Source organism: Ipomoea triloba, chromosome 11 (assembly GCF_003576645.1).
Source record: "Ipomoea triloba cultivar NCNSP0323 chromosome 11, ASM357664v1".
NCBI classification, from domain to species: Eukaryota; Viridiplantae; Streptophyta; class Magnoliopsida; order Solanales; family Convolvulaceae; genus Ipomoea; species Ipomoea triloba.
Window position 1 is genome coordinate 485,405 of NC_044926.1, and position 25,816 is coordinate 511,220.

Below are 25,816 nucleotides of genomic sequence, written 5' to 3' on the forward strand. Positions count from 1 at the left end.
TTTTTTTTTTTTTTTTTTTTTTTTTTTTTTTTTGTAAATTTATATAATTGATTTGTTTCATAGTGTAGAATGTGAGAAAATAGTCGCATAGAAATCAGGATATAAATCAATGAGTGTTTCTTTAGAGTAAAGTTGTAACCTTTTCATAGATGTGGGGATAAAGAATTGTGCATTAGGCTTTATATCTGGAATAGGGCAGGACTTGTACTGTGCATGTTATATAAGCTTGGGAATTCAATTTTTTGAGGTTATATAATTATATTCCATGTGAACTGGGCAACATGTATTCAATCCAAAAGCAATGATTTTTATGATATGGTTAACAAATTAGGCTGATTTGTAGGTCAATAACACCATTTGGAATATTTTCTGTTTTGCTATTTTTATCTATTCTTAGTGTGCTTTAATGCTCTCTCTTAACTCTGGCTTTGATTTTTGCTCTAATTGTTTCGGTGCACTGCGATTAGTTACATTTACCTTGCTGTAATTTTAGATTTATTTGTTTGGCACTTAGTGTTACACACTTTGGTGAGTTTAGTCTATATATAGTATATGGAGTTGCAAGGAATAGCTTTCTGATAATGTCCAAATTTTCAGGTTGAGGACAATATCTGCAAATTTGCAAAGAAGGGTCTTACACCTTCCCAAATCGGTGTTATTCTTCGTGATTCTCATGGGATTGCTCAGGTTAAGAGTGTGACTGGTAGTAAAATCTTGCGGATTCTCAAGGCCCATGGTGCGTGTTTTTCTATCTTGAGGTCATCGAATAAAAATGAAATGTCTATGGACTAAGTATATATCATGATGAATCTAATGCTAGGACTGGCTCCTGAGATTCCTGAGGATCTTTACCACCTCATCAAGAAAGCTGTTGCAATTCGGAAGCATCTGGAGAGGAACAGAAAGGATAAGGATTCTAAGTTCAGATTGATTCTTGTTGAGAGCAGAATACACAGACTTGCCCGCTACTATAAGAAGACAAAGAAGCTTCCACCAGTCTGGAAGTAGTAAGTTTATTTTCTCGTTTCTACGACCAATTTATACTAGGAAAACTAGGCGTGCATACATACTAAAGGATGATACTAAATATCGCTCTTTTTTTGCTTTGCAGCGAATCCACCACCGCCAGCACTCTTGTTGCCTGAGAAGAATTTTGCATTTGGATGTTATTTCTAATCTTATGAAAATGTCTGGATTTGATTCGAGAATGTAGCTTGTTCTGTACTTTGTTAAATGTTTTGTCAAGACCTATTGCACCATTTTGGCCTTCCAGTCTTGAGTTTTTTTCATCTTAAATGTCTTTGTTAGTCCTTTCACTTCAGCATTATCACTTGACAACAACTATTGCCATTTTGGACCAAATTCTTGAAACTAAAACCTTCCAATTACTTAAAATGGCAATTTCATTATTCAACCACAATGCAATCTTGTATTAATACTAAAGTCTTCCAAACAAAATCAGAGTTTTTGTGCAAAATAGATGTCTAGAAACAGCAATAATCTGTTCACAACCTTACCTAGTACCATTTTTCTGTTCCTTAAAGTATGCTACAAGAATATGCATTTTGTAACAAGGAAAAGGAAATACACTGAGAAGGATTGAAAGAGCAAAATAACAGAATTTGAGGAAATACATGAGTGATAGATGGACTATAATGTGCTAGTTTATTTGGAATTTATAAGGATGATTTATGTCCAATAAGCAATTGTGCCATTAGTAAAGAATTCTACAATGATAAAGCTAAGAGGATTACATTCCAAGGAGGACCAAAAATGGGTATGAATTCGATTTGATACAGACCATAACGTATGCCCAGCAAGCAAGCAAAACAATATCTATCCATCCCGTGTATCATCCACAAACTTTCTTCATCATGGGATCAGACAAGCTCGGTGCTTTTACAGCATCATTCAGATATTATACTAAGCAAGATAACAGGGTAACGAGGATAGGTCAAAAACAATGATAAGAATCAAAAGAGACGAGAATCGAATGGTCCTACCCACATTTGCAAAAGAATGTATCACTGGGCACTCTTCTTTCCATCGCCATAGTAATTGAGGTACCAATGTACAAACTTCTTCAACCCCGTCTGAAGATCTGTCGTCGGTTTATACCCAAGCTCCCTCTGCGCCAAGCTAATATTCGCGTGTGTAAACTGCACATCTCCGTTCCTAGGCAACTTCATTATTTGCCTCTTCGCCTTCACCTTTAACAATCTCTCCAAAATGCCTACGAGGTCCGAAACAGGCACGGGCGATGTGTTCCCGAGATTGAACACACGCAATTGAGCAGCACCCCTCTTCTTCCCGCCACTACCAGTACTCTTCTCTGCAGTATCCAACGCTGCCAAACACCCCTTCACTATATCGTCAATGTAGGTGAAATCCCGAGCCACAGTGCCATGATTCGGAGCCTCGAATATGGGAATCGACTTCCCTTTGAGGATATCCTTGGTGAAAAAGAAGTAAGCCATGTCCGGCCTCCCCCACGGTCCATAAACTGTGAAAAACCGCAATCCAGTCAAGGAAAGCCCATAGATATGATTATACGTATGGGCGATTTCCTCGCCCGCCTTCTTAGTTGCAGCATAGAGACTTGCAGGCTGGTCTGTTCTATCCAATTCTGAAAAGGGAACCCTAGTGTTCAATCCATAGACCGAACTCGAAGACGCCCACACGATCGAGGGCTGAGGATTAGCACTCTTGCAGACCTCTAGGAGACTAACAAGCCCAGCAATGTTACTATGCACATATGAGCCTGGATTTTGCATTGCATATCTCACACCCGCCTGTGCAGCTAAATGCATAACGTGGCTAAACTGAACAATCTCGAAAAGCTTATTCAAGAGAGAAACATCATTAATGTCCCCTTCCACAATATAAATCCCTGCACGCTCTAAGAGCTCTTCCCGGGCGCGTTTCAATGAGGGATCGTAGTAATCGTTGAAACAATCAAGCCCTACGACGCCGTCTCCGCGGCGTTTAAGAGCCGCCGAGACGTGGGTCCCAACAAACCCAGCCGCGCCGGTGACCAAAACAGTGAAGCCGTTTCTTGATCTGACCTTGGCGGAAGCCTTAATTCGCTTCTCCCAAGCTGCGCCGCCGTAGGAGCTGGTTCTGAGGGAGCGGCGGAAGAGATCTGACGTGGCAGGCGGGGAAGAAGACGGTGATCTGAAGAACAGCAAGTAGATCACACCCAAGAACACGATAGACCACAAGGTGAGCCTGGAAAGGGAAGATTGAAGCCTCAGCCTATTATAAGGAGGCTTCTCCATCTTGAACTTCCCCGGGGATGTGGGAATATCGTCAATGTGCTTCATCTGGGACATTCAGAATCCAATCTCGAGACTTGCCCAGATTTTCTTGAAACTTGGGTAGGGTTATTATGCGGGAAAGCCACAATCTTTTTGGTTCTTCCCGAATCTCAAAACTTGCCCAGATTTTCTTGAAACTTGGGTAGGGTTATTATGAGGGAAAGCCACAATCTTTCGGTTCCTATTTCCAGATTGAAGTAAAAAAAAAAAAATGAACGCTGGGTGCCTCAATTGGGGAATCTTTATGGTTTCTTGGAGGAAATGGTTATTGATGGTGGAAGGTATTCATTCTTCTACCTTTCCCCCCTTTGGTTCTACAGAAGAAAGATTGGCAATTGATTAAGGAATGAGTGATTGGAGAGAGAGAGAGAGAGATTTGGGGGGGGTGGACTACTGGTCTAATGTGTGGTGAAGGAGGAGAAGAAAGAGGTGTTGAAATTCAAAACAATGAAGGAATAATGGTGGACTAATGGCGGATCAAGAATCAGTTAGCATCAAATAAAAAACTGCCATTTTCATCTTATCTCTGCACAAATTAAGCTTCATCCAAGGGCTACTTAATGGCTGCCCAAATTTTGGAGTTTGTTTAGCAGCAAAAACCAAATTAATGTATGGTATTTAATGATGGCACAGGGAAATTGTATAAATATTCATTAATTATATCCATGTAGCAGAGGTCAACTCTAGCTTTAATTCACATTTTTGTATCATTTTAATCCCATGCATTATATCATTTAGTGTTGGTCTTCCACTATTCGGATTTTAGTCTATCAACTATTTGTGATTTCTCGCTTGAGTAGTTAGGTATGGACTAGAGACCAATGCTCGGGTAGTCAAATATAGACCAGAAATTAATGCTCGAGTATGGACTAGGCTCGAGTAATCAGGTATGGACCAGAGACTAAGGCCGCTTTTCCAGTTAGTTTTTAGTGACGGGCTAAACCCATTTGAGTAGTCATGTATAGACTAGAGACCGATGCTCGGATAGTCGAATATAGACCAGAGACCAATACTCGAGTATGGACTAGGCTCGAGTAATCAGGTATGAATTAGAGACTTATGCTCGAGTAATCAGGTATGAACTAGAGACTTATGCTACTTCTCCAGTTAGTTTCTAGTGACGGGCTAAACCTAATTGAACCATCTCCGAGCACTATATTAGTAAGTTTTATCACCAGATTGATTTGAACTCGAGATCCAAAAGTAGAAAAATGCAATAGTCGAGAAACTATTACACTAAGATTTAACTTTCCATTCAATCAGTATAATCAAGAACCATAACTCCAAATATAATATTGAGATTCAAAATGGTCTTTGTTCAGACCAGTTTTTAACAGATATGGGAACATGAATAATAAAGAACATAATACACATTCTTGATGTTTAACATGTTTGTATTTGGTTCAACCATAACTAAGAGGAACATGGTGGTTGGGAGTAGCTCATTCAACTAACACAGATCTCTACCTTCCAAAATGGATGTAAAGGTAACCTTTTTAATGCTTGGAGAACTTCTGAAGAACCTCAAAATAATCTGGGAAAGTCTTGCGAGTACAGCCGGGATCTCTAATGGTCACTGGTACCTTGGCACAAGCAGCAAGAGAGAACGCCATGGCCATTCTGTGATCATCGTATGTGTCAATTTCTGTCACGTTTAGTTTCTCAGGTGGCGTGATTATACAGTAGTCTGGCCCTTCCTCGACTGTCGCTCCCAGCTGGATTCCAACCAAATTGCACACGTAAGGAACGCATAAAAGGTATTGACTCTTTGTGGTTCAGTAGGTTGAGAAAGTAGTTATGAACAGATACTACATTGTAACAAAATCAGTAATACTGGAAGTCTACCTTTCTAAGTTCCGTGCATATAGCAATCATCCGCTCGGTTTCCTTAACTCTCCAGCTAGCAACTATGAACGGTGAAAGAAACGAGATTATGAAATTCGGGAATTAGGCAGATAACTGTATATAGTGTAGTAAGAACAGCGTAAACATACCATCTCTTATGGCTGTCGGGCCATCAGCAAATAACGCAACTACAGCAAGAGTCATGGCAACATCTGGCATTTTATTCATGTTCACATCAACGGCACGTAAGTGTTTCCTTCCCGAAGGTGAACGTGGCGGTCCTTTCACGGTAACACTGTTCTCTGTCCACGAAACCTCGGCTCCCATCTTCTCGAGAACCTCAGCGAACTTAACATCCCCCTTAACGAGAAGAAAAACAAATATAAAGTGATTCAGTTCTTCAATTCTCTCAAGAATAGAAAGAGAACAAAGCATAACGTACATAAATGATAAATCATTTCAATATCATCATATCATATTGGTTAGCGATACCTGTAAACTGCTCGTTCCACAACCTTCAACGGTGATGGTACCCCCAGTAACAGCTGCACCGGCTAAGAAATAACTAGCACTTGAAGCATCACCTTCCACGAAAGCCTTACCAGGAGACCTAATGAAAATTTTCGTATACCATAAATTTCAAATTCGAAAAATGAAGTTGAAACTATCAGCAGTAAAGCAAAACTTACTTATATTTCTGACCTCCCCGGATCAAGAACCTGTCCCAGCTATCACTATGCTCTACACTGACCCCAAACCGCTCCATCAACTTAATAGTCATTTCAACGTAAGGAACAGAAATTAGTTTATCAACGATTTCAATTTCCACATCTCCTAAAGCTAGGGGAGCAGCCATAAGCAAAGCAGTCAAATATTGGCTGCTAACTGATCCTGAGAGTTTCACCTGTTAACAAAGGCCATAAGATTAGTCGGAATTAGACAACTTGCAAGTTCTGGGCTACAATTATATTCACAGATTATGCAGTCAAATTGTTTATATAGACCAAAATTATATTATAATGGACCATAAGTCTCACCTTTCCTCCTGGAAGGCCACCCTTTCCAATTACACGAACTGGGGGACAGTTTGTCCCAAGGAAACAATCAACATCTGCTCCAAGCTGCTTTAGACCTTCAACAAGATCACCAATTGGTCTCTCTCTCATCCTAGGAACGCCATCAAGTACGTATCTAATGACAATAAGTAGAACAAAAGAATTAGCAATCAGATAAACCCAAATGCTAATGAAGAATATTGTTCTATTAGAGCACATTATAATGCCAAATTTTACGATAGCAACTCTTTGAGCAATTAATCATGCAAAACTCTATTAGAGCACATTATACACTAAATCACTTCAATCAAGATCAAGAATATACAAGGGGAAGAATGCTTAAAAACCTTGCATTTCCACCGGCAGCAATAACTGCAGCAGTCAATGGTCGCATTGCTGTTCCAGCATTTCCGAGGAAAAGTTGAATTTCATCCGAGGATTCCTTACTGGCAGGGAAGAGACCACCCGAACCTTCTACAGTTGCTCGCTGGATTGCATTATCTTCTTCAACTCGAAGACCAAGCGTTCTCAATGCACCGAGCATATAATGAATATCATCACTGCTTAGTAAATTGTCTACCACAGTTGTTCCCTGAGTTCAATAAGCATAGCCTTTAATCATCACTGATAGGTAATAACAGTAAGTGTATTATGTCTAATCAAACAATCTGTGTACTCCTAGGAAAAACAGTCATTTCTGATCCTATGATGTTTACAGTGTGATTCAAAAATCCCTTTGTGATTGCTCAAACTACTACTACGTATTATAAAGCTGAAACCTTTCAACTAATACAACCCAATTGAAACCTCAGAATCCTCCTAAGGGCATCATATATAGATTAGTTCAAAAATTATGCGTGCATAGATCAACTGTATACCTGGGAAAGAGCAGCAAGGAGGAGAATGCGATTGGAGAGGGATTTAGAGCCGGGCAACTTGACGGTACCGGAGATCTCTTGGATGGGCTGCAGCACAATCTCCTCCGGCGCCTTCGATGGCTTTTTGGCGGTGGCCACCGATGCCCGGACCTGTAACGGCGACCGGGTGGCAGTAAAAATCGAATCTTTATTACTCTTCAAGAACTTAACAGAAACAGATGAATTCTTCAGGCTGCTCGACCCCAACAAAAGGGAATGCGAAGAAAGAGGGGTTTGAGGTTTAGACAGATTTCTGGGATTCAAACGCAGACCCTGCAATTGCATCATGCTGTTCACTTGCGCCATATTCTCCCACTTCTCAGAGCTCGAGACCTTTCAATTGAATTTGGTAATGGGTAGATTGAAAGGGGTGAATCGGAGAGTGGCGTGGCGACAAGAACTTGTATTAGTACAATCCCAGTGGTCGTCACGATCAATTTTTCTTTCTCAACAACCCACTTCTGGTTGGGCTCGTCCCAATCTCACTAACTTCTTGAATTAAAGTTGAATATAATAAGTCATATTTGTAACAGGAGTTTGAGAAGGTAGGTAAGGATTATTAAGGATATCAATAAAAATAATCAAGATTTTGGTACTAATATAAATATGATGTTGTTAATTTTCCTTAATTTTTATTATAAAGAAATTTAGCTTACCAGAAAATTCATAATCTTAAGGGGTAGGTGCATTCTTTGTATTATGATCAAACACATGTTCATATCCACCAACCCCCAGAGGTTGGTGGGCAGGGTGGGGCTGGCTGGTAATTTTGGTAGCTATCCCTTGCTTCCAAAGATCTGTTTCTGCCATATCCTTGGCTGCATGTGAATTCTATGAATATGTTTTGGATCATTGCCTATAGTGTAGTCTTGGGTGTCGAGGAAAACTCGTGTATTGAAAAACTGGCGTTATACTTTATAGTGTAATTTTAAAGAGATTGTGTAGTCTTGGGTGTCGAGGAAAACTCGTGTATTGAAAAACTGGCATTATACTTTATAGTGTGATTTTAAAGAGATTGTGTAGTCTTGGGTGTCGAGAAAAACTCGTGTATTGAAAAACTGGCATTATATTTTATAGTTTAATTTTAAAGAGATTGTATAGTCTTGGGTGTCAAGGAAAACTCATGTATTGAAAATTGGCATTATACTTTATAGTGTAATTTGAAGAGATTTGTTACGGCCATAAGAGATGGTAACATAAATTTGTTTATATTTATCATGAAATAAGCTATTGTGTTAATTTTTGAAATATATGTCAAGAATCATTATTGTCGAGTGAATTCAAAACATCACATTTACATTGAGTCATATTCTGATATTCATACTATGAAATAAGCTATTGTATTGATTTTTGAAATATATATATGTCTAGAATAGAATCATTATTGAGTGAATTCAAAATATCACCTTTACATTCACATTCAGTCATATTCATACTTCTAAAACCATATATTTCATATCAAAATAAAAACTTCCATCCCATTCATAAAGCAAACACATGAAATTTGCAGACAGCAAGAACACAACCAAACGAATTGCTTTGCAAAAAGATCAGCTTTTTAATTTGTTACGTGAAATACTAAACAAGGAATTCAAACACCAAATCCGTTGTAGTCTAGTTGGTTAGGATACTCGGCTCTCACCCGAGAGACCCGGGTTCGACTCCCGGCAACGGAAATATTTTTGTCACATGAACTTGATCGGTTCTTGTAGCATTTTTGTAATTACTCCGTGTTATTGTGTTGTTTGTGTACTATAAAATTAGACAATACCATAGCTGGGATTACAAAAAGGTAAGTGGGAAAATGAAACAGGCAATAAACAACGTATAAAGAAAAGCATCCATGTCATAATTGGGAGCCAAAAGGCACACCACTTTCTGGGATCCAAGAATCTCCCTGGATAAAATTCCTCACACAAAACGGACTAGCTTCCTCCGCCTGCCTCAACAAATGCAATCCTGGCCAATTCACCCTCTTCTCCGTCGAAGCTCCGGCGCCGGAGTTCATATACTCCCCATAATACAGCGTCGACAGTGCAAAATCCCCACTCCACTCCATCCACCCTTTCGGATCAATCAACCCATCCAAGTCACTCTTTATAAACACCGTCCGCGAATACTTCCTCCACGGCCGCCCCAAAAAACTCTTCACCCCGCCGGCGCCTCTCAACTCCGGCGTCGGAATCACCCGAGAGTTCAAGATGGAAATCCCCGTGTTCTCGTTCGGGTCGTCCCTTCCCTGCGCCGTTATCAGGTTGGATTGGTGGGCCATCGGTTTTTTCACGAAAATGTTACAGTTTTGTAGCACCGCCGCCGCGTTCCCGAAGATGAAGTCGATGGTGCCGTAGATGTGGCAGTCGCGGTAGAATTGTCTCAGGGAGTGTACATAAAGAGTGTCTTGGTAGCCCTTCATGCTGCATCTGTAGAACACGGCTTGGTCAGAGGCTACCGCCACTGCCACCGCCTGGTGTTTCTCCGGCCCCGCCGTGTTCTCAAATGTCACGTCTCTTGCCCAAAACCCGTCACCCGATACACCTATATATAGATATATAGATTATGTTGTTGAACATATAACATATAATATATAATATATAAATGTGTAATATAACTAATTTAGACTTTTAGTTGGGATGGAACACATGCATAATTGAACAAATCTCAAGAAGCCTCATTGGGGGCACTTAGGACTAAGACATGCATGGTTGAAAAAATCTCGAGGTGCTCCTCAGGGGCGCTTAGGACTTAAGAGCACTCTAGGCTGGAATTAATCCCTGCCTGGATGCCCTAAACAATTTAGAGTTATTCCGAGTGAAATAACTCATTTTAAAAAGATGAGAACAATAGCTAATCGGTTGAATAAGCGACTTAGCCATCAACTAGGAGGCCTAAGTAGTCCGCATCTAGGTGGTGCTTAAGATGCCTAGTCCCGCCTAGAATAGGCGGTCGACCAACGCCTAGCTGGCCAATCACCTAGACCACGTATTATGATGATACATTAGGCTGTCGACCAAGGGCTAGCGCTTAGGCGGGATTTATGCAACACTGAGCACATGTTACTTAGAGCCATCAAATATAAACAATTCGCACATGTGAGAGACCTGTTAAACATATAATATATAAACATAAATGTCCAATCACATATTCATTATAGATTTTGGGTTCAAAGATTTCATACGAAAGGTGGCGGAGCCGAAGGTGGTGGAGCCGTCTTGGACGTTACGGTTGCCGGTGATGATAGTCCTATCCATTCCATCGCCAACGAGCATTACGTTCTTCATTCCCCGTTCAATTTCAACTCTCTCGTTGTAAACTCCGGCTTTCACGTACACCACAACCCTTCGTTCGCCGCCGTTGCCCATTGTTGAAAGCGCCGAAACCGCCTCGTTTATGGTCTTGTAATTGCCGGAGCCATCTTGGGCAACGACGATATTGGCCTTCGAGGATGCTGAGCTCCATGAGTCTAACAGCCCTCCACCATCACTAGAACTTGGCTTCTTATGCACCACTGTATTAAAGCATGATGGAATTAAAGATGTTAGACTATAGACTCATAACTAAAAGATTACTGAGTTTAATTGAATGGTCTTTTTTTATTTGAGACCAGCAACTTAAATTGATTTATTTCCTTATGATCTTTTTGTCAGTTACAAGATTATGTTTAATCTGTGTATATATTATCCTTATGATCTTTTTGTCAGTTACAAGATTATGTTTAATCTGTGTATATATTTTTGAGTAGTGGCCGTATGATTTTCTGGTCACAAAAGAAAAGGAAAAATAGCTTACCATTTCTAGTAGTTTTCACATTTCTTTTACGGGAAAATCTAGCCAAGGCTTGTTTAAGTGGCAAGGTTAAGTTTTGAGAGGCATAGCCGTGTGAAACCAATCCCATCTCGTGCAACCCATCCAAACAACTCCGGTGGCTCGACATGGTGGCGCTCAGCCAAGTGACGGCGTCTAGGTGATCGTATTTGTCGTCACCGGCGGCCGGAGAGACGTCTAGTCGCGCTAGCCTTTCCTCGGCATCTGCATAGAGCGTGGCGCAGTCACTCATCGCCGCCGCAGCATTACCCGACTCGCGGCTTTGTTCGTGAAGCTCATGCAAACTCTGAGCCCATTCTAGGGCACGTAAAACGTTTGACCGGGCCGTCCTTATGGCTTCGAGGTCCTGATTGTTTGTAGTCAAAGTATTGCGTGCATCAATGGCGGCTAAGAGCAGCGAGAGGTTGAAGACGATGAGGAAAGTGGCGGAGGAGTTGGACATTTTTGGTGAATTGAGCGTACGGTGATGAATATTGTTGTGACCACGGCGGAACAAAGGGGGTTGATGTGATGAACGTATATATATAGCGGTTTAATTATGGGGATGCTTACACATACACTCTTGTGATAGCCATGTGGCAATGTTTTGTGTGTCTATATGTAAGATATGCCCAAGCACCGATTCTCTTGAACCTTATTGTCTTGAATTTGCTAGCTTCACTATTTTAGCATGCACACTTTACAAGGTTTATTAAGAAATTCAAGATATATCAAATGGGGTAATTCAATCGATTTAATTAAGTATTGGTAAATATTCAGCTCAACTTCATTTATCTCTTTTACAATATGAAACACATCCCTATAAGTTAATATACACCGTAAGAGCATCTCCATTAGTGCATTTTGTATAGTTTTTTTTTTTTCTTAACATTTTTGTACAGTTTTTAAGAATAGCATAGGTAATATGGATGAGAGAATGAAAAGAGAAACAAAATTAGAGCTCATAGCCTCTTGCAAAAAGGGTTTTTTTTAATAGTTTTCGCGACACAAGTCAAGGAACGTGCAACAATGTGCGTTTCACACAAAAATGGCGCCCAACCGGGCGTGCCACACCTCTATTATTATTTTTGTTTCTTGCACCAGACCACTGTCTTTTTTCTATTTTTCTTTCCTTCCTCTCTCTCTCCTACTTGACACCTCAAAAATCACCCAAAAAACTCACTATATATTGAGGATTTCTAACAAATAAGCTGGCCGCCGGGTGGCGACGTGACGTGTGGCAACAGAGGATGTTGATCTGGCACGAAGATGAGAAGCCACGTGGATTATTCATTGTTGTTGGGTTGGGGTTGGAGATAGAGAAATAGAGAATTGCTGAGAGCAGCCAGCTTGGTAGATGCATGCACCCACACACACTATATATAGAGAGAGATGCATTACACTGTTACAAACGTTGTCGTCTTATATAGTAAGGGATAAAGATGTAGTAAACATAAGTTCCCTAAGATAGGGGGAAAAAGAACAAAAATGGCTCGTTTTTCCTGGAGAAATTTAGGTGTTGAAATGAGATAATGTGTTGAATTGCTTTCTAGCTAGTATTCAACTATTAGCAACTAGTTATTGCTTATACTTCTCTGCAACCTATTATATATACCATGAGATTGAAGTATTATATTATGTCGGTTGACCACATGCTAAGATTTTAAATGTCAATAAAAACAAAAAATTATTTATTCCTATAATAGCTTATATAGATAGTTTAACTATTAGTCATATGGATAAAATTTTAAAAGAAAGATTTGAGATTAGGGTTCGAATCTTACCAATGAACTATTACTGTTTTTATTCATTGATTATTTTAACCCAAAATTTTTGTTATATATATTTCACGAACCACAATCATAAATTCATTATTAATTAAATATACCTTAAAATTTTGTACACTATAATTTCTCATAAATGTGTAATTTCACCAATTTTGATTGACATGCATTGCTTTGAATTATGTACATCTGTACACTATATTGCTCAATAGTGGCTTCCAAGTCCAAACCTCATTTACTTGTCTAAGGAGAAAAAAAAAAGAGGAAAAAATAAACTCTTAATCATGGTAGGTATATATGTATATCGTCGTCGTCGTCATAATCAAACATTGACCGGCCGGCATCATTTCACGGCGATGGCAGTTTTCCGGCAGGCTCTACCTTGCTTGATCCGGGTCTGGACCCGCTCAAACTCGGAGATCCGGCAAGGAATGGTGATCCCACCCGGATGACTGAACCCGAATTCGTTTTCCGCCTCCCTAAGCAGCTCGCCGAACAAAGGGTGGTTGAAGTACATTACCGGCACCAGAATCCTCCTAAAGTCGCCGTCTTTCTGCCCGACGTACACCGCCATATGCCCTTTCGGCGGCGGCGCCGCCTTCTCTTCAACCGCTTTCCGAAAACTCCGGGACCAACCCAAGGAGCCGCAGATCGCCTTTGCTTTCGTCTTCAGCCGACTAAACACCGAGCACCCGGACTTCTCCCGCCGGTTATCCGTCGACGAACGCCGGCGACGGACCACACACCGGAAAACTGGCGTCTTCACCAAAAAACCCCGAATCTTCATCGTCTTCAACCCCAAAAAACTATTATGCATTCCAGGTTGAAAGAAGGAGTTGAAGATCAGAGGATAATGGCTGAAACCCAGAGATACTGTTGAAGATCAGAGTGTGGGATCGGAGTTATATATTGAGGGATGAATCGAAGATGGAGAGTTTTGTGATTAGAGGATGCATGCCTGGGTGGGCCCTGTACTTGGTAGTAGTACAATTCTGACTCTGACATCTTTTGAATATTCAAGAGACTACCCTCTAGTAAACGTACACTCTTTTATTAATCTATGACTTAGGACAACATGTGACTTCGTGGAAAACGTACGTTTGTATACGTTTCATGAACCTACGACTCTAATCTTAGATTTACTCATCATTCTCCTCCGAAACACAGATTGACTGAATTATCAATTCATATTGGTGGTCAAAAATAGAAATAGTTTTTGTGAATTGAAATTGCTACTTCGTGTATAACATATGAGTTAAAAATGATTACGCATATAATTTATGGATTAAGTTTGTACCACGAGTATAGCTGATTGACATATAATATAAATTTTTATATTTTTTTGATATAATTTAATTTGTCATTTGCTTTTTTTTTTTTCTTTCAATCCCCAACTACTACTCAATGACCAACTCCATGTGTAATGGTTGACTTAATAATATGTGCAACATAACATCGCAGAAGTTTCATATGAAGTTGCAATGTGTTTCAAGATTTTTTATTTTTTTGACATACTAGTCCACCTTGATAGATCATTTGTAACAAAGTAAAGAACAACTATCAACGAAGTTGATCAGACAATTACTCAATAATCATAATATTTTAAGTTTAATTTTTTATGATAATTGTCTATTGGCCTTTTTAGTTCAAACTGACTGATTTACTTTGGTCATTTGCCGATGAAGATTATAAGGTGGACACTGAACTTCACGTATAGCATATCTTTAAGTAGCAACTGGACTATACATGTATGAGATATTTAGAGAACCTTCTAGCATAAAATTTCAAATAAGTAATTGATTATTCAATGGAAAATGTAAGATTAACGATGAAACTTCCTATATTTTGAATTTTGATTTTGATGGTTACTCATATGTCAAAGAATTTGTTGCAACATCACATCACACCAGAAATTTCATGTTATATTTTTAATGTCCGTACCATGGGACATACGGAATTGTACTTTTCTGGGTCTCCCATGGAAAATAAGATTTTTTTATTATTATTTGTAATTACTATGACAAGAGATATATACAGATTAAATTATACCCTTATAAATTAACTTGCAAATTATAAATAAAAAAAATAAGAAGATAAAATTTACGTTATATGAGGAGTTTAATAAAAAAAATATTGTAAAAATTAAATTTGTGAATTTAAAATATGGAGTTGACTTATGTATGGTGGGGAGAGGCCCATTGTACATTTGTACGGGTTCAATAATTCAATGTTACATGGTTGTGTGTAGTGAAATTTATATTAATGAAACTTTAAAATAAACAATTTAATAGTTTATGATGGTTTGAAAGCAGATTAATCAGTATACCATGGATTATGATTCACATAATAAGGTTGATCATCGGTGTAAAATTCAATTTTAGTATATTATATAAGTTAATGTTTGTTGTATTGCAAGTTTATTTTATGTACTATCTATAACAAATATGTAATATATTAAAAACAAACATGTACAGTGCTTCACTTTGCAATAAAGAGTAGAGTTCACGATATTTTTGTCTGACTATTAAATACACTTGTAATGTCAAAAAATTAGTGTACCATGCTAAGGAGTTTCAAGTTAGGTTTTTTCTTAAATACGAGTCATCAAACTTTGTTAATATCACCAAGAAAAATTTGAATTAGTTTTATTATAGTGAAAACATCAAATGTTTTTAAAAAAATGTCATCCTATGTTCTTTAAAAATAATTGAAATGGTGTTTAAAATAAAAAATTTAAATGGTTGACAAATGTATGCAGTAAATTTGAAGTGATTGATTTGAATGATATCAAGTACACAAAACAATCAAATTAATAATTAGGAATTTGATGGTTTTAAGGTTTTTAACTTTTTTTCTCAAAAAAAAAAGAAAAAAAGGTTTTTAACTTTTAATTTGAGCCACATATAAATATAGGCAAGTAAGAGTAGGCCTATGTTATTACTTGGCTTAAAATGTTATTATTGAGGATATGGGAGTTGAAATGTTAGAAGTACCCAAATGTACTCTCTAATGCACTATCTAAACTTAAATAGTTGTAATTGTTAACATGTGGTTGAGAGAGGTGCTCAATCATTAATTTCATATTTTATCCACAAATAATTAGCTTAAGTTTTATGAAAGTATAACAATTCACAATGACTAATCTTATATTTCAAATATCTTGTACTTCGATTTTTGTTTTGCCACACACAAGCATGAAGTTGTTTGAAGAATCTCTTTGCATCATTATTTATTAGTTTCGAAAATAGAATACGCTTATTCCCATAAATCGAAAAATCCTATGTGATGGTATGATTTTGTTGTTAGATCATCCCACTATTTGTTCAAAAAAAAATATAAAATATAAAATATTAAAGTCAACGAATGCAAAATCAAGGCAAGATTAGATTAGATTATAATCTAAGTTTGATAGATTATGTCCTAATACACATTGGCCCATTAGATTAGGCTATCAATCTTTTCAAATTATGTGCTCTTATCATCCACATTCAAAGTGACAGCTTTCTATCATTTCAACATCTTAACTAAACTCTTAAACCACTACAACTACTACCTAATTCAACATTTAATTCATTAAAACTAAAATTTCATTTTTTTCAATGTAATAAATATGATTGAATGTCCAAGATCTTGTAGTATAGTGGCACTCGGTTGCACTCCCATATGAAAGTTGGTGGATTTGAGATTCAGTGGAGACGATATTGACTAGGTTGAGAAAGTAGATACGAACAGATACTGAATTGTAACAGAGTCAGTGGTCCATCGTTTAACACTATTGGTTGCGGAGTATTTCCTTTGACATTTTGAGTAGGGCCAGTGGGCCTGACTATAACATTAATTTCGGCCCCTTATATTGGGCCTAGATAAGAATAGCCCACGTTGAGATTCATTATTCCTCTTTTTTTTTTTTTTTTTTTAATTTTTATAAATTTTAATTTTAAAATTTCAAAGGGTAGGGTAGTAATTTCGTTTGAAGTGACTCTGCTCTCTTCCTGAGCTACTCGCGAGTGAACCCGATCAAAACGCAGTCGTCAACTCGCCATGGCTGAAAACCACAGTGGATTTGTTATCTGATGCAGAACCGCTATAGCACGCACAATTTCCAACTGTAGTAACTATCAGATCACGGAGGCTTCCCGCACAGAGAGACGGATTGCATTGGATCCGGCCAGATCCGCATGTCAGGGGATCCGAGTATGGATTTGCTGCAGGAGTCTGGTTGGGAGGAGCTCCGCAAAGAGGCGCGCAAGGTCGAAGGCGATCTCGACGTCAAGCTCTCTTCGTACGCTAAGCTCGGAGCTCGGTTCACTCAAGGAGGTGTTTCAATTCTCTCCATTCGTTCATTCTCTCGTTTTATCTGTCTTAGTTTTTAACTGTTAACGGTGATTAGTGATTGCATTCTAAGAATAATGCAAAATTGTATGCGTTTAATCGATGGATGTTTGTATTGGAAACACTTACAAAGCGAAATCAGGAGTTAGGTAACTGAGAGAGTCTCATGAACGCTCTGTCAGATAACTAGAGCTAGCTTAATGATCTTTGAGACACTGTGGTTGCTAATGCACTTTGGATGAAATTGAGACATGAGAAATGACTAATTATACAGCTTATGATGTGCTAATGATTAGCTCTTTAACTCTTAATGATTACTTATCAATAACTACACATTATTGGTTCCATTTTTCATTTAATTAAAAGAGGGCTCTCTGTTTAAATTAGTTGAAATGCTGCATCTAATAGATTGCCGCAATGATTTTTGAAATTGATTCAGGTTATGTTGATTCTGGCTCACCAACTCTTGGGTCGAGCCGATCATGGAAATCCATGGAAATGGAGATTCAGTCATCACTCGAGAAGCTACTGGATATAAATGATGCCATGAGCAGGTGTGCAGCATCTGCGGCACCAACTACTTCTGTTACCCAAAAATTGGCAAGGCACAGGGACATACTGCATGAGTTCACTCAGGTTAGTTGTTTAAAGCTAGTGTTTGTTTGATTTAAGTTTATCAACTTACGTAAACAAATATTCAGCAAGTTTATCCCTGTAAAAGCAATGACCTAAAATGATAAAATTTTGTCTAAATATGTTCTAGATGAGGAAAAAGTTTTAGAATAAGTTCTAGAGCTGAGTCATCAGTTTCCCGACTATTTCAATATGATGCTGCTTGGTTCTTTGAATCAGTAGGAGAAAGCTTGAACTTAGATAGAAACCTTGTCCCCGCTTCCTTTGAATTCTGCTTTTCCAAATGCTAACCATTGTTTATGCAGCTTCTGAAGGTCTGCCTGCTTCTCACTTGAGAACTCTTGTTCCACTTGTATTTGATTAATCTAAGGGAACATGGAACTTTAAGCTTTTGTGTTCCCAACTAAATATTTATAGTTAGCAAACTAGTACAAGGTTTCCTATAGGGTGACCTGGCTGCAACTTTGACTGGCATAGCAAAACTAACCTTAAAGACTGCTGTTAATGAGTTTAGTTTTCTCCATCCTGCAATCTGGATATTTGTTAGCATACTTCTAATCCTGCACCATCATTTATCTGTTAATGGTGTCATGCAAGAACAGGTGCTAAATCCGATCTCTTGAATTCCTCATGTGGCTTTTAGATGCTATTCACACTATGATAGCCAATGTTAATCATTGATTGAGATGCTTCATAATTCATAAAGCAACGTGCTCTTTGTTGGCTTAGAATACACCTGATTCTAAGGCAATATGGATAGAAAACAGGAAATTAGGGTTTCAAGTTGTAGTTTTTATTAGGATAATTTTCTGATTGGTAAGCTCCTTCCAAATTCTAGGATAATATTCCTATTGCTAGATGTTTCTTTAGATGTTCTAGTTTGTGGCTGATTTTTGAGACTTGAATCCGATGTTGAATTTGTGACATGGCTCTGCCATTCTGGATTATTTGATCTTATGTATTGCTTTCAGTTATGGTGCTTGTAGAATTTTTTTATATAATGCTTGATGGGTACATTGCTTTTGGATTCTTACACTCTGCTTTTTCATAGCACATGCTCTTAGTACATGGAATAAATCCTTGATAGTTTCTGGTTATCATTTCTCTTGTACTGACTCCAAAATTGTATTCAGGAGTTTAGACGTATTAAAGGGAATATAAGCTCAATGAGGGAACATGCAGAACTTCTTAGTTCTGTAAGAGATGATATTAGTGAGTACAAGGTGAGTAATCTCGAGTTTTAAGTTTTCTAATGGATGCAAGTGTTTTGTCTTATTAATCTATGATTTGTATTTAAGCAGGCAGGGAGCATGTCTCCAAGAAATCAGTTATTACGTGAGAGAGCTGCCATACATGGAAGTATTTCTCATGTAAGTCTAATTGCTTTCTGATAATCATGCCTTATCTGCTGCAACTCTTTTTTATATTACTGATTTTCTTCAATAACATCTGAACTTCCAGACTCATCCTTCTCAGTTATTAATAGTACAGTCTATAATGTAAAGCTGGCCAAGTTAAATTCAGATTTCAGACACAAAAAATGAGTGTTGTCTTGGGGCAGAAAATAGATATTTTTCTTACTTCTTGGGTATGTTCATGAGGAAGGGGTTGGAGATGAGTGACGGCTGAAAATGGTGCTTCATATTTTCTCTGTACACACACACACACACACACATGTTATTCATTGGATATTGGATTGCTGCTGGAGTTGAAAAGGGAAGAATAGTCTCTGACCTGTGGTTGCAAACTTGCATTCCTTCCCTTGCTGTTTAACAACGAAATATAGAATAGCTCTTGCAACTTGTCAAAAGAAATCAAGAAATCGTCTGGTTTGTAATACACAACTATTTGTTTCTGTGTCTAATGCATAGGATTGAGAAGAGTCTCCTGAGGTCAAAAAATAGGTAGGTCATAAACTGCTACAGATTAGTAGAAGCCATTGTTGTGCATGATCTGTGGGTTTCCTGTTTCCATACAATTATGAAGAGTTCATGATGTTGTTACTTTAAAGCTAATAGTACAGTGTAACTTATTATGTAACATTCTACGTAATAACCCTCAGAACAACGTAACCACATTCTATCTGAACAAAGTGCGGTGTCTCTTGTGCAGATTGACGATGTGATTAATCAAGCTCAAACAACAAGGGCAGCCTTGGGGTCTCAGAGGGCATTATTTGGTGATGTTCAAGGAAAAGTGAAGCAACTTGGTGACAAGTTCCCCGTAATCCGTGGCCTAATCGGTATCCTTCTGAATCCATTTCTTTTCGGGCTAGCTGCAGTATAACTCTTTTTCAGAATCACACTGGACACTGTTGTTCTTGATCACTGCATGTAGGTTCTATCAGGAGGAAGAAATCAAGAGACACTCTTATCCTGTCAGCAGTTATTGCAGCTTGCACACTGTTTCTCATAATCTATTGGCTTTCAAAATAGGTAGAAACGCGATTTATTAATACACCAAAAAAATCAGAAGGAGCTTATTTTGGAGAAGTTTTAACATCTGTAATCTACGAACAAAACCATCTTCATTCTTCAGAGGCGTTTGTAGTTTCATTATATTTTTCATCACCTAGCTTTCCAATGCACTTGTGTAGAAGATCATGTGTTTCTCTTTCATAACTTCCCATTCTCAAACACTATCATAAATGGAAATTAGCCCTTTCCTTTTGGAAATCCTAAGACATATATGTCAAGTATTCCATCTTTTGTTGTAGATGTGACAATTTAGACAGTTTAACACACTTATCAGGTACCTACTCGAATTTAGTCATTTTCATTGGAGATATATATATATTTTTAGAATTATTATTATTATTATTATTATTATTATTATTATTATTATTATTTATGAGTGGATGGAGTGGAGTAATCACATGCAGCTAGGTAGGTTGCGAAGGAGAAAGGACATGGTATATGTTATATATACAAAGCGAAGCTAGCCGGTCCTTACCCTAAACTTTTGCCATCTCTACATTAGGATATCTGACTGAGATATATCCTTCACAAACATCAAAGCATGGCATGGCAATGTCCATTTCTGTACATCACATATATAGTAAAACTCGTACTACTCCCTGCATCCATCATCTCTTTTCTAATCTAATTTTTGTCACCATTTCTGGTTCGGAATCTGCATGGCTGCTGCATACTATCAACTTCCTATCTCTACAATTTTCTTTATACTTAATTAAATACCCAGTCGGCCCATCCAATATCTATATCTTCTGTATTTTAATTACGTACTTCTTCTTATACCAATTGTATAGATCCTGAGACATTCAATAACTGATCGAGTAACATAGCATATACTCTCATACCAATTGTCGGATCAAATACCTAGATCGATCTCGAGACATCCAGGGTTGGGCAGGTGAGGAGAGTGGGCATGCATAAAAGTTTTGTTGTTTTGTGATGTTATGTTATTGTTTAGGTGGCCACAAATTGAGCAGTCGAGCCTATAGGCAATGCTGCATGAGTTAGATAGGGGGTATCTATAGGGTTGTAGCAGGGCAGGGTAGCACCTACCACCCACTCTCAACACAACAAAACACTGTAAGCAAATACTATACAGTACGTACTACTCATCCCTCAAATTAAAGTGTTAAATAATATTCAAAATAAATATTAAAAAAAAAAAGACTGTACAGCCAAACCCTACTGCTCACAGCTTGAGATGCCAAAAACATGTTTCAGTCTATACTGCCTCATTTAAACATGCACTGTACCTTTATCGGTTTTCCCCATGCACCATTCACACACTTGAAGGTGCTCTGCGTGGGGTTTCGTGTATCTATGTGACTATGTACTCCTCCTCCCCTATACATACATATTTCTACGTATCTGTGAGAGAAAAATGCCCAGATAGAGAGAGATTATGAATTACTACTATTACACCCTAGCTACGTGATGAAAGAAAAGATGGAGAATTTAGTAGGCTTTTGTTAGTTATAGGGTATGTTAGGTTTGGGTTAACAATCATGCATCTACTGATCAATGTTTTTATCAAACAGATGATCGAGGCGCTGTAAAAGCAAGTAAAACATAGCAGAAGCACACAGTAAACCATATATGATTCAACGACACAGATTTAAATTTTGTTTGTGAAAAAAATTGGGACATCAGCTGACACTCGTACCTTTTTTGTTGCAATGGAATTGGAATCTGGGTTACGTTCTTCAAGGTTTGATCAATTAAGCACCGTTTTTCCCAGAGGGTAAGAGAATAAAACGACAGATATTTTGCTCGATGGGTTTAATGATATATATGATCCATTCAACTAATTAACCTAGTATCAGTTAGACGATATGATGCCGCAGATTATATTAAAGTCAATCGCGATGTTTTTGCTTCCATGTTCTTGTCCAACTCACCGGTAACACCCTCTGTCTTACAATGTTCAACAAGGGTTTTTAAGTGCTTCCTTCTCTGATCTGCTGTGATTCTTCCAAGAAAACACAAAACTAATCCCACTAACAATAATTAATGCAGACTTACAAATAACAGTGATGAATTGAAGAATGGTTAGTTCAACAGTGTCCAATCCCAGATCCAACTTTGTTTTTGGTTTTATGACCACCTGGTTATGCTTCAAGTGATAGTCGAAAGTCCAAAAATGTTACAGGCCAGACAAAAAATGACTCTAGTGTTTCGAGTGATAATCAAATTCTCGCCTTTATTAAGAGATAATAGCAATTTGAATTCATAGTGGCAATGTTGGATGGTTCGTACGTTTACAAACGATAGGAATGTGGTCGGTTCCACGATGTTTCTGAGACAAGGACGTACGATATATCACGTCAATTTTGCACAAAAAATGTCGCAAATTTATCAACGTACATATATTGATGCATGCTTGCTTTCACACTTTTAGTTTCAATCATTTCTTGCCACATAATTTTTTAAAAAAAAACATTTTTTTTGACAAAATAAACGGCTGGAAATTAACATTAAGTGCTGTTAATTTTTTATTTTTTTTTTGTGTGACAATTTTATTGTGGAAGAATTTTGTAGCAAAAGGCAAGAAATGAAATCCAAAAAAAGGAAAAAAAAATACAAAAAATTAAGTAGCTGCCCATATTAAATTAGTGTACGATGATGTTAACAAAGATTATAGTACTAAACAGTAAAAGATGTAATTCCATTTGTACTTACTTAGTTATAGCTTTGTCTGGTGGTCATTAAATACGGTAATTAATTGTCACAGTGCCCATAAAACTTTACACCGGCCTGGACCCTAAAAGCATGAAACTACATTAATCACACATTCACACATCTATACAATAACCGTGGTATAATACAATATCATGATCCCACATATTAGTAAATGAGGAGAAACCAAACTTGAAGATGATGATCGTTAATATCACAGGTTTACTACTATGTCAAAAACTACAACTAGTAATGAATGTGTAATTCAGTCAGCAATACCTGCCCTTATAACCCTAGCAAACGAAAGATAATAAGGATGTAAATAAGCTTAATTATATAGCGTTGACTGACTCAAACTAAAAGGTTAATAGAGCGCAACTAACGTTATTTTTTTATACTCAGGTAACAGTTGGCATCGTTACATTTTGACGATGGAATGTTAGATTTGATGAGCCTCCAACTATGACTTGGGAATAATAGATAGGAGAAATGGACCACTATGGAAATTTCAAGGAGGGAGGTGAGGGAGTTAAGAAGCTACATTCCTTTAAAGGCAATCTTTGGGAAGATGTCTCTCCTTTTTGCTCACCATGAGAAGATGAGATTGGATGTGATAGTTGTCAATTATGTTAGAGATTGAAGTGACAGCCATCTTTTTCAGCAGCAATATAACATCACAACACTTCATCTTCATTTCAGCATTTCAATTCCCCCCTTCAAATCGTACAAATATAGTAACCCTATACAACACACTCGAGACCCTCAGTCTAATCGATATTTATTACCTGAAACTGTCCAGTAACATTAATCGTCGAGAAAGGTCATCAAAACTTTGAAAGATTGAACCGATCAAGACAGTTTGGACCTGTTAGGCAATTTCTGACCACCGGGTGATATTTACTTGAAACTGCTCAGTAACACTAATCGTCGAGAAAGGTCATCAGACGATTGAACCGATCAAGCCAGTTAGTTCATACTTGTTAGGCAATTTCCGACCACGGGGTGATTGAAAAACTAAAGAATTATAGAATATGATACACAGATTACATGGTAGAAAAGAAAAGGGATTGGAGTGAGGACAAGAGTGCATGAAATTGAAATAAAAGATTTCTTTAGTGTGTTGTGTGTCTGTTGTTGTATGCATCAATTCGCTGACAACAACGTATCCCTGTATCTGTATGTTGGAGGGAGAGACATTGTCGACCGGTCAAATCACTCTTTCTTTCTTTGCTTTGCATTCCATTGCCAACCCCAACCCTACCTATATCCTACTATTTATTTTCTTTTTTCATTGCTAATAATATTCCTCCTCTATTTTTATTTTTAATCAATTTTTTTAAAAGAAACTATTACTGCACAGTATTATGAATTGTATGGAAACAATCCTTCCCCTCTACCTAAAGGCTTTCACGTGGGCAACGTGTCACTGCATACTGTAACTCTATAAACATATATTCTCTTCTCATCTATAAGGTTATAACATTCACAATATTACTATATATATATATATATATATATATATATACAGACACACATGTGTGTGTGTGTGTAATTCATCCTTCTTTCCTAGCTATTACTTCCATTCATATTCAATATTATTATAATTTTACTTGGTTTATATATATATATATGATAGTAATGTTTGCTCAAGAATGAAGAAGTATATAGGTTTGAATCCTATGACTTGGAGGGTCGAGTCGAGTTACAAGCACATAAAAATAACGAAGCTACCTATTCCTTTATACCTGCATGCACAGTTGAACATCATCAACTTTTTTATCATAAAAAATAGGACAGAAATTAAGGTAACATGCCAACGAGCTAATTGACCAACCACTTTAATTGATGATTTTTCAGATCTCTAGAGTAGTTGAAAAGGTTGCTTATAACCCAAATCCTTGATTTTCATTGGGTGTGCCTAAAAGCAAATAGAATTTTATTAAATTTTCTTTCATTTAAAAAAAGAAAGAAAGAAAGAAAAAGAAAAAGAAGGAAAGGCCCTAGAGAGGTGAGGAATTTTATTTAGATATTAGCACAAAAAACCAGGTAACAAGGAGAGTCAATACAAGTATTGCTAAAGGAGGAGCAGTTCACCATTTGAGTGATGGTACATATGGCCATGTGATTTTCAGCAAACCAAAAAGTCCAATCATATATATGTGTGTATGTATATATCTTTAATTTTGTTTCATACATAGCTATATATATATATAGGATAATGATGCCATTGGGTGTGGAGGAATCTTAAATCTCTAGGTCAATTGTCCTACCCAAAGAGATGTCTACAATTCAGCGAGTGGATTAATCATTGTTTTCGACGGTGGAAACTCTGGGTATATCGAAAAATATATATGCAATAATGCCTCTTCATTATTTTGTTAAAAAAACCTAATTAGCTATGAGTAATCTAAACTAGTCTACTTTCTTGTAGTCTTTTTGTCGATTAGGATCACCTTGTGTGTTTCATCTAGAGAGTGTACAATGGCTACGAACCTACTTTACCGTAAATCAAATTAAAGTATTTTAGTTAAAAACCCTAGATTAAATAAGTCAATATATCAATATATTAGATACATTGTATTTAAAACATTATTACAAAATTTGTTCGTGTACTAATTCAATATACATTGCATGTGTGGTTTCTCACACGTTAGTATGAATGATGGTACGATTTACCGTGAGTAGATATTTGAGTTTTTTTGGTTTAATTTGAAATGAAGGTTATTGTATTGATGAGAAGCGAGGAGGTAGCTAGCAAAAGGAAAAGTTATAAAGTTTTTTTACACTATAGTGTATAGATACACAACACAAGTTGTATACCACAGCTTCTCTCATAATCAAGTCTGAAAACAACAGCTGAATGAGTGAAAGCTAATAGCCCCATGCAAACGTCCCTTTCTTTATCCTTTCCCCCCACCTCTGCCGCCTCTGCCCACCCCACCCCCCAACCCCCCCCCCCCCCCCCCCCCCCCCCCCCCCCCC

General features: G+C 37.6%; 6 protein-coding genes and 1 non-coding gene across 7 annotated transcripts in view; 3 read left to right on the forward strand and 4 right to left on the reverse strand.

The window, feature by feature from the left end:
- LOC115997086 (40S ribosomal protein S13-like) overlaps positions 1 to 1,293 on the forward strand; it is a 2,527-nt gene extending 1,234 nt beyond the window's left edge. The window contains exons 3-5 of the mRNA XM_031236560.1: positions 598 to 736; positions 821 to 1,007; positions 1,112 to 1,293. Of these exons, the coding sequence (XP_031092420.1) occupies positions 598 to 736; positions 821 to 1,007; positions 1,112 to 1,145 (360 nt within the window). The 3' untranslated portion in view covers positions 1,146 to 1,293. The remainder of the gene's footprint in view (positions 1 to 597; positions 737 to 820; positions 1,008 to 1,111) is intronic.
- A 353-nt stretch (positions 1,294 to 1,646) lies between these two features.
- LOC115997206 (UDP-glucuronate 4-epimerase 3) lies at positions 1,647 to 3,903 on the reverse strand. The gene has a single exon (XM_031236715.1). The coding sequence runs from the start codon at positions 3,330 to 3,332 to the stop codon at positions 2,025 to 2,027; it is 1,308 nt and encodes a 435-aa protein (XP_031092575.1). The 5' UTR covers positions 3,333 to 3,903; the 3' UTR covers positions 1,647 to 2,024.
- A 679-nt stretch (positions 3,904 to 4,582) lies between these two features.
- Positions 4,583 to 7,633, reverse strand: LOC115997150 (3-phosphoshikimate 1-carboxyvinyltransferase 2). The gene is made up of 8 exons (XM_031236656.1): positions 7,096 to 7,633; positions 6,565 to 6,809; positions 6,200 to 6,353; positions 5,852 to 6,066; positions 5,655 to 5,772; positions 5,312 to 5,522; positions 5,163 to 5,224; positions 4,583 to 5,032 (listed from the first exon to the last, which is right to left on the reverse strand). The coding sequence occupies exons 1-8, from the start codon at positions 7,438 to 7,440 to the stop codon at positions 4,814 to 4,816; spliced, it is 1,569 nt and encodes a 522-aa protein (XP_031092516.1). The 5' UTR covers positions 7,441 to 7,633; the 3' UTR covers positions 4,583 to 4,813.
- Positions 7,634 to 8,737: 1,104 nt separating this feature from the next.
- On the forward strand, positions 8,738 to 8,810 carry TRNAE-CUC. The gene has a single exon. It is a non-coding gene; the product is annotated as a tRNA-Glu (tRNA).
- Positions 8,811 to 8,958: 148 nt separating this feature from the next.
- Positions 8,959 to 11,433, reverse strand: LOC115996887 (probable pectinesterase/pectinesterase inhibitor 36). Its single transcript, XM_031236325.1, has 3 exons — positions 10,921 to 11,433; positions 10,310 to 10,639; positions 8,959 to 9,669 (listed from the first exon to the last, which is right to left on the reverse strand). The coding sequence occupies exons 1-3, from the start codon at positions 11,396 to 11,398 to the stop codon at positions 8,981 to 8,983; spliced, it is 1,497 nt and encodes a 498-aa protein (XP_031092185.1). The 5' UTR covers positions 11,399 to 11,433; the 3' UTR covers positions 8,959 to 8,980.
- A 1,412-nt stretch (positions 11,434 to 12,845) lies between these two features.
- On the reverse strand, positions 12,846 to 13,733 carry LOC115997256 (auxin-responsive protein SAUR15-like). Its single transcript, XM_031236773.1, has one exon. The coding sequence runs from the start codon at positions 13,534 to 13,536 to the stop codon at positions 13,063 to 13,065; it is 474 nt and encodes a 157-aa protein (XP_031092633.1). The 5' UTR covers positions 13,537 to 13,733; the 3' UTR covers positions 12,846 to 13,062.
- A 2,992-nt stretch (positions 13,734 to 16,725) lies between these two features.
- Positions 16,726 to 20,385, forward strand: LOC115996205 (Golgi SNAP receptor complex member 1-2). Its single transcript, XM_031235350.1, has 6 exons — positions 16,726 to 17,036; positions 17,491 to 17,687; positions 18,818 to 18,907; positions 18,986 to 19,054; positions 19,797 to 19,926; positions 20,022 to 20,385. The coding sequence occupies exons 1-6, from the start codon at positions 16,898 to 16,900 to the stop codon at positions 20,117 to 20,119; spliced, it is 723 nt and encodes a 240-aa protein (XP_031091210.1). The 5' UTR covers positions 16,726 to 16,897; the 3' UTR covers positions 20,120 to 20,385.
- Positions 20,386 to 25,816: the final 5,431 nt, after the last annotated feature.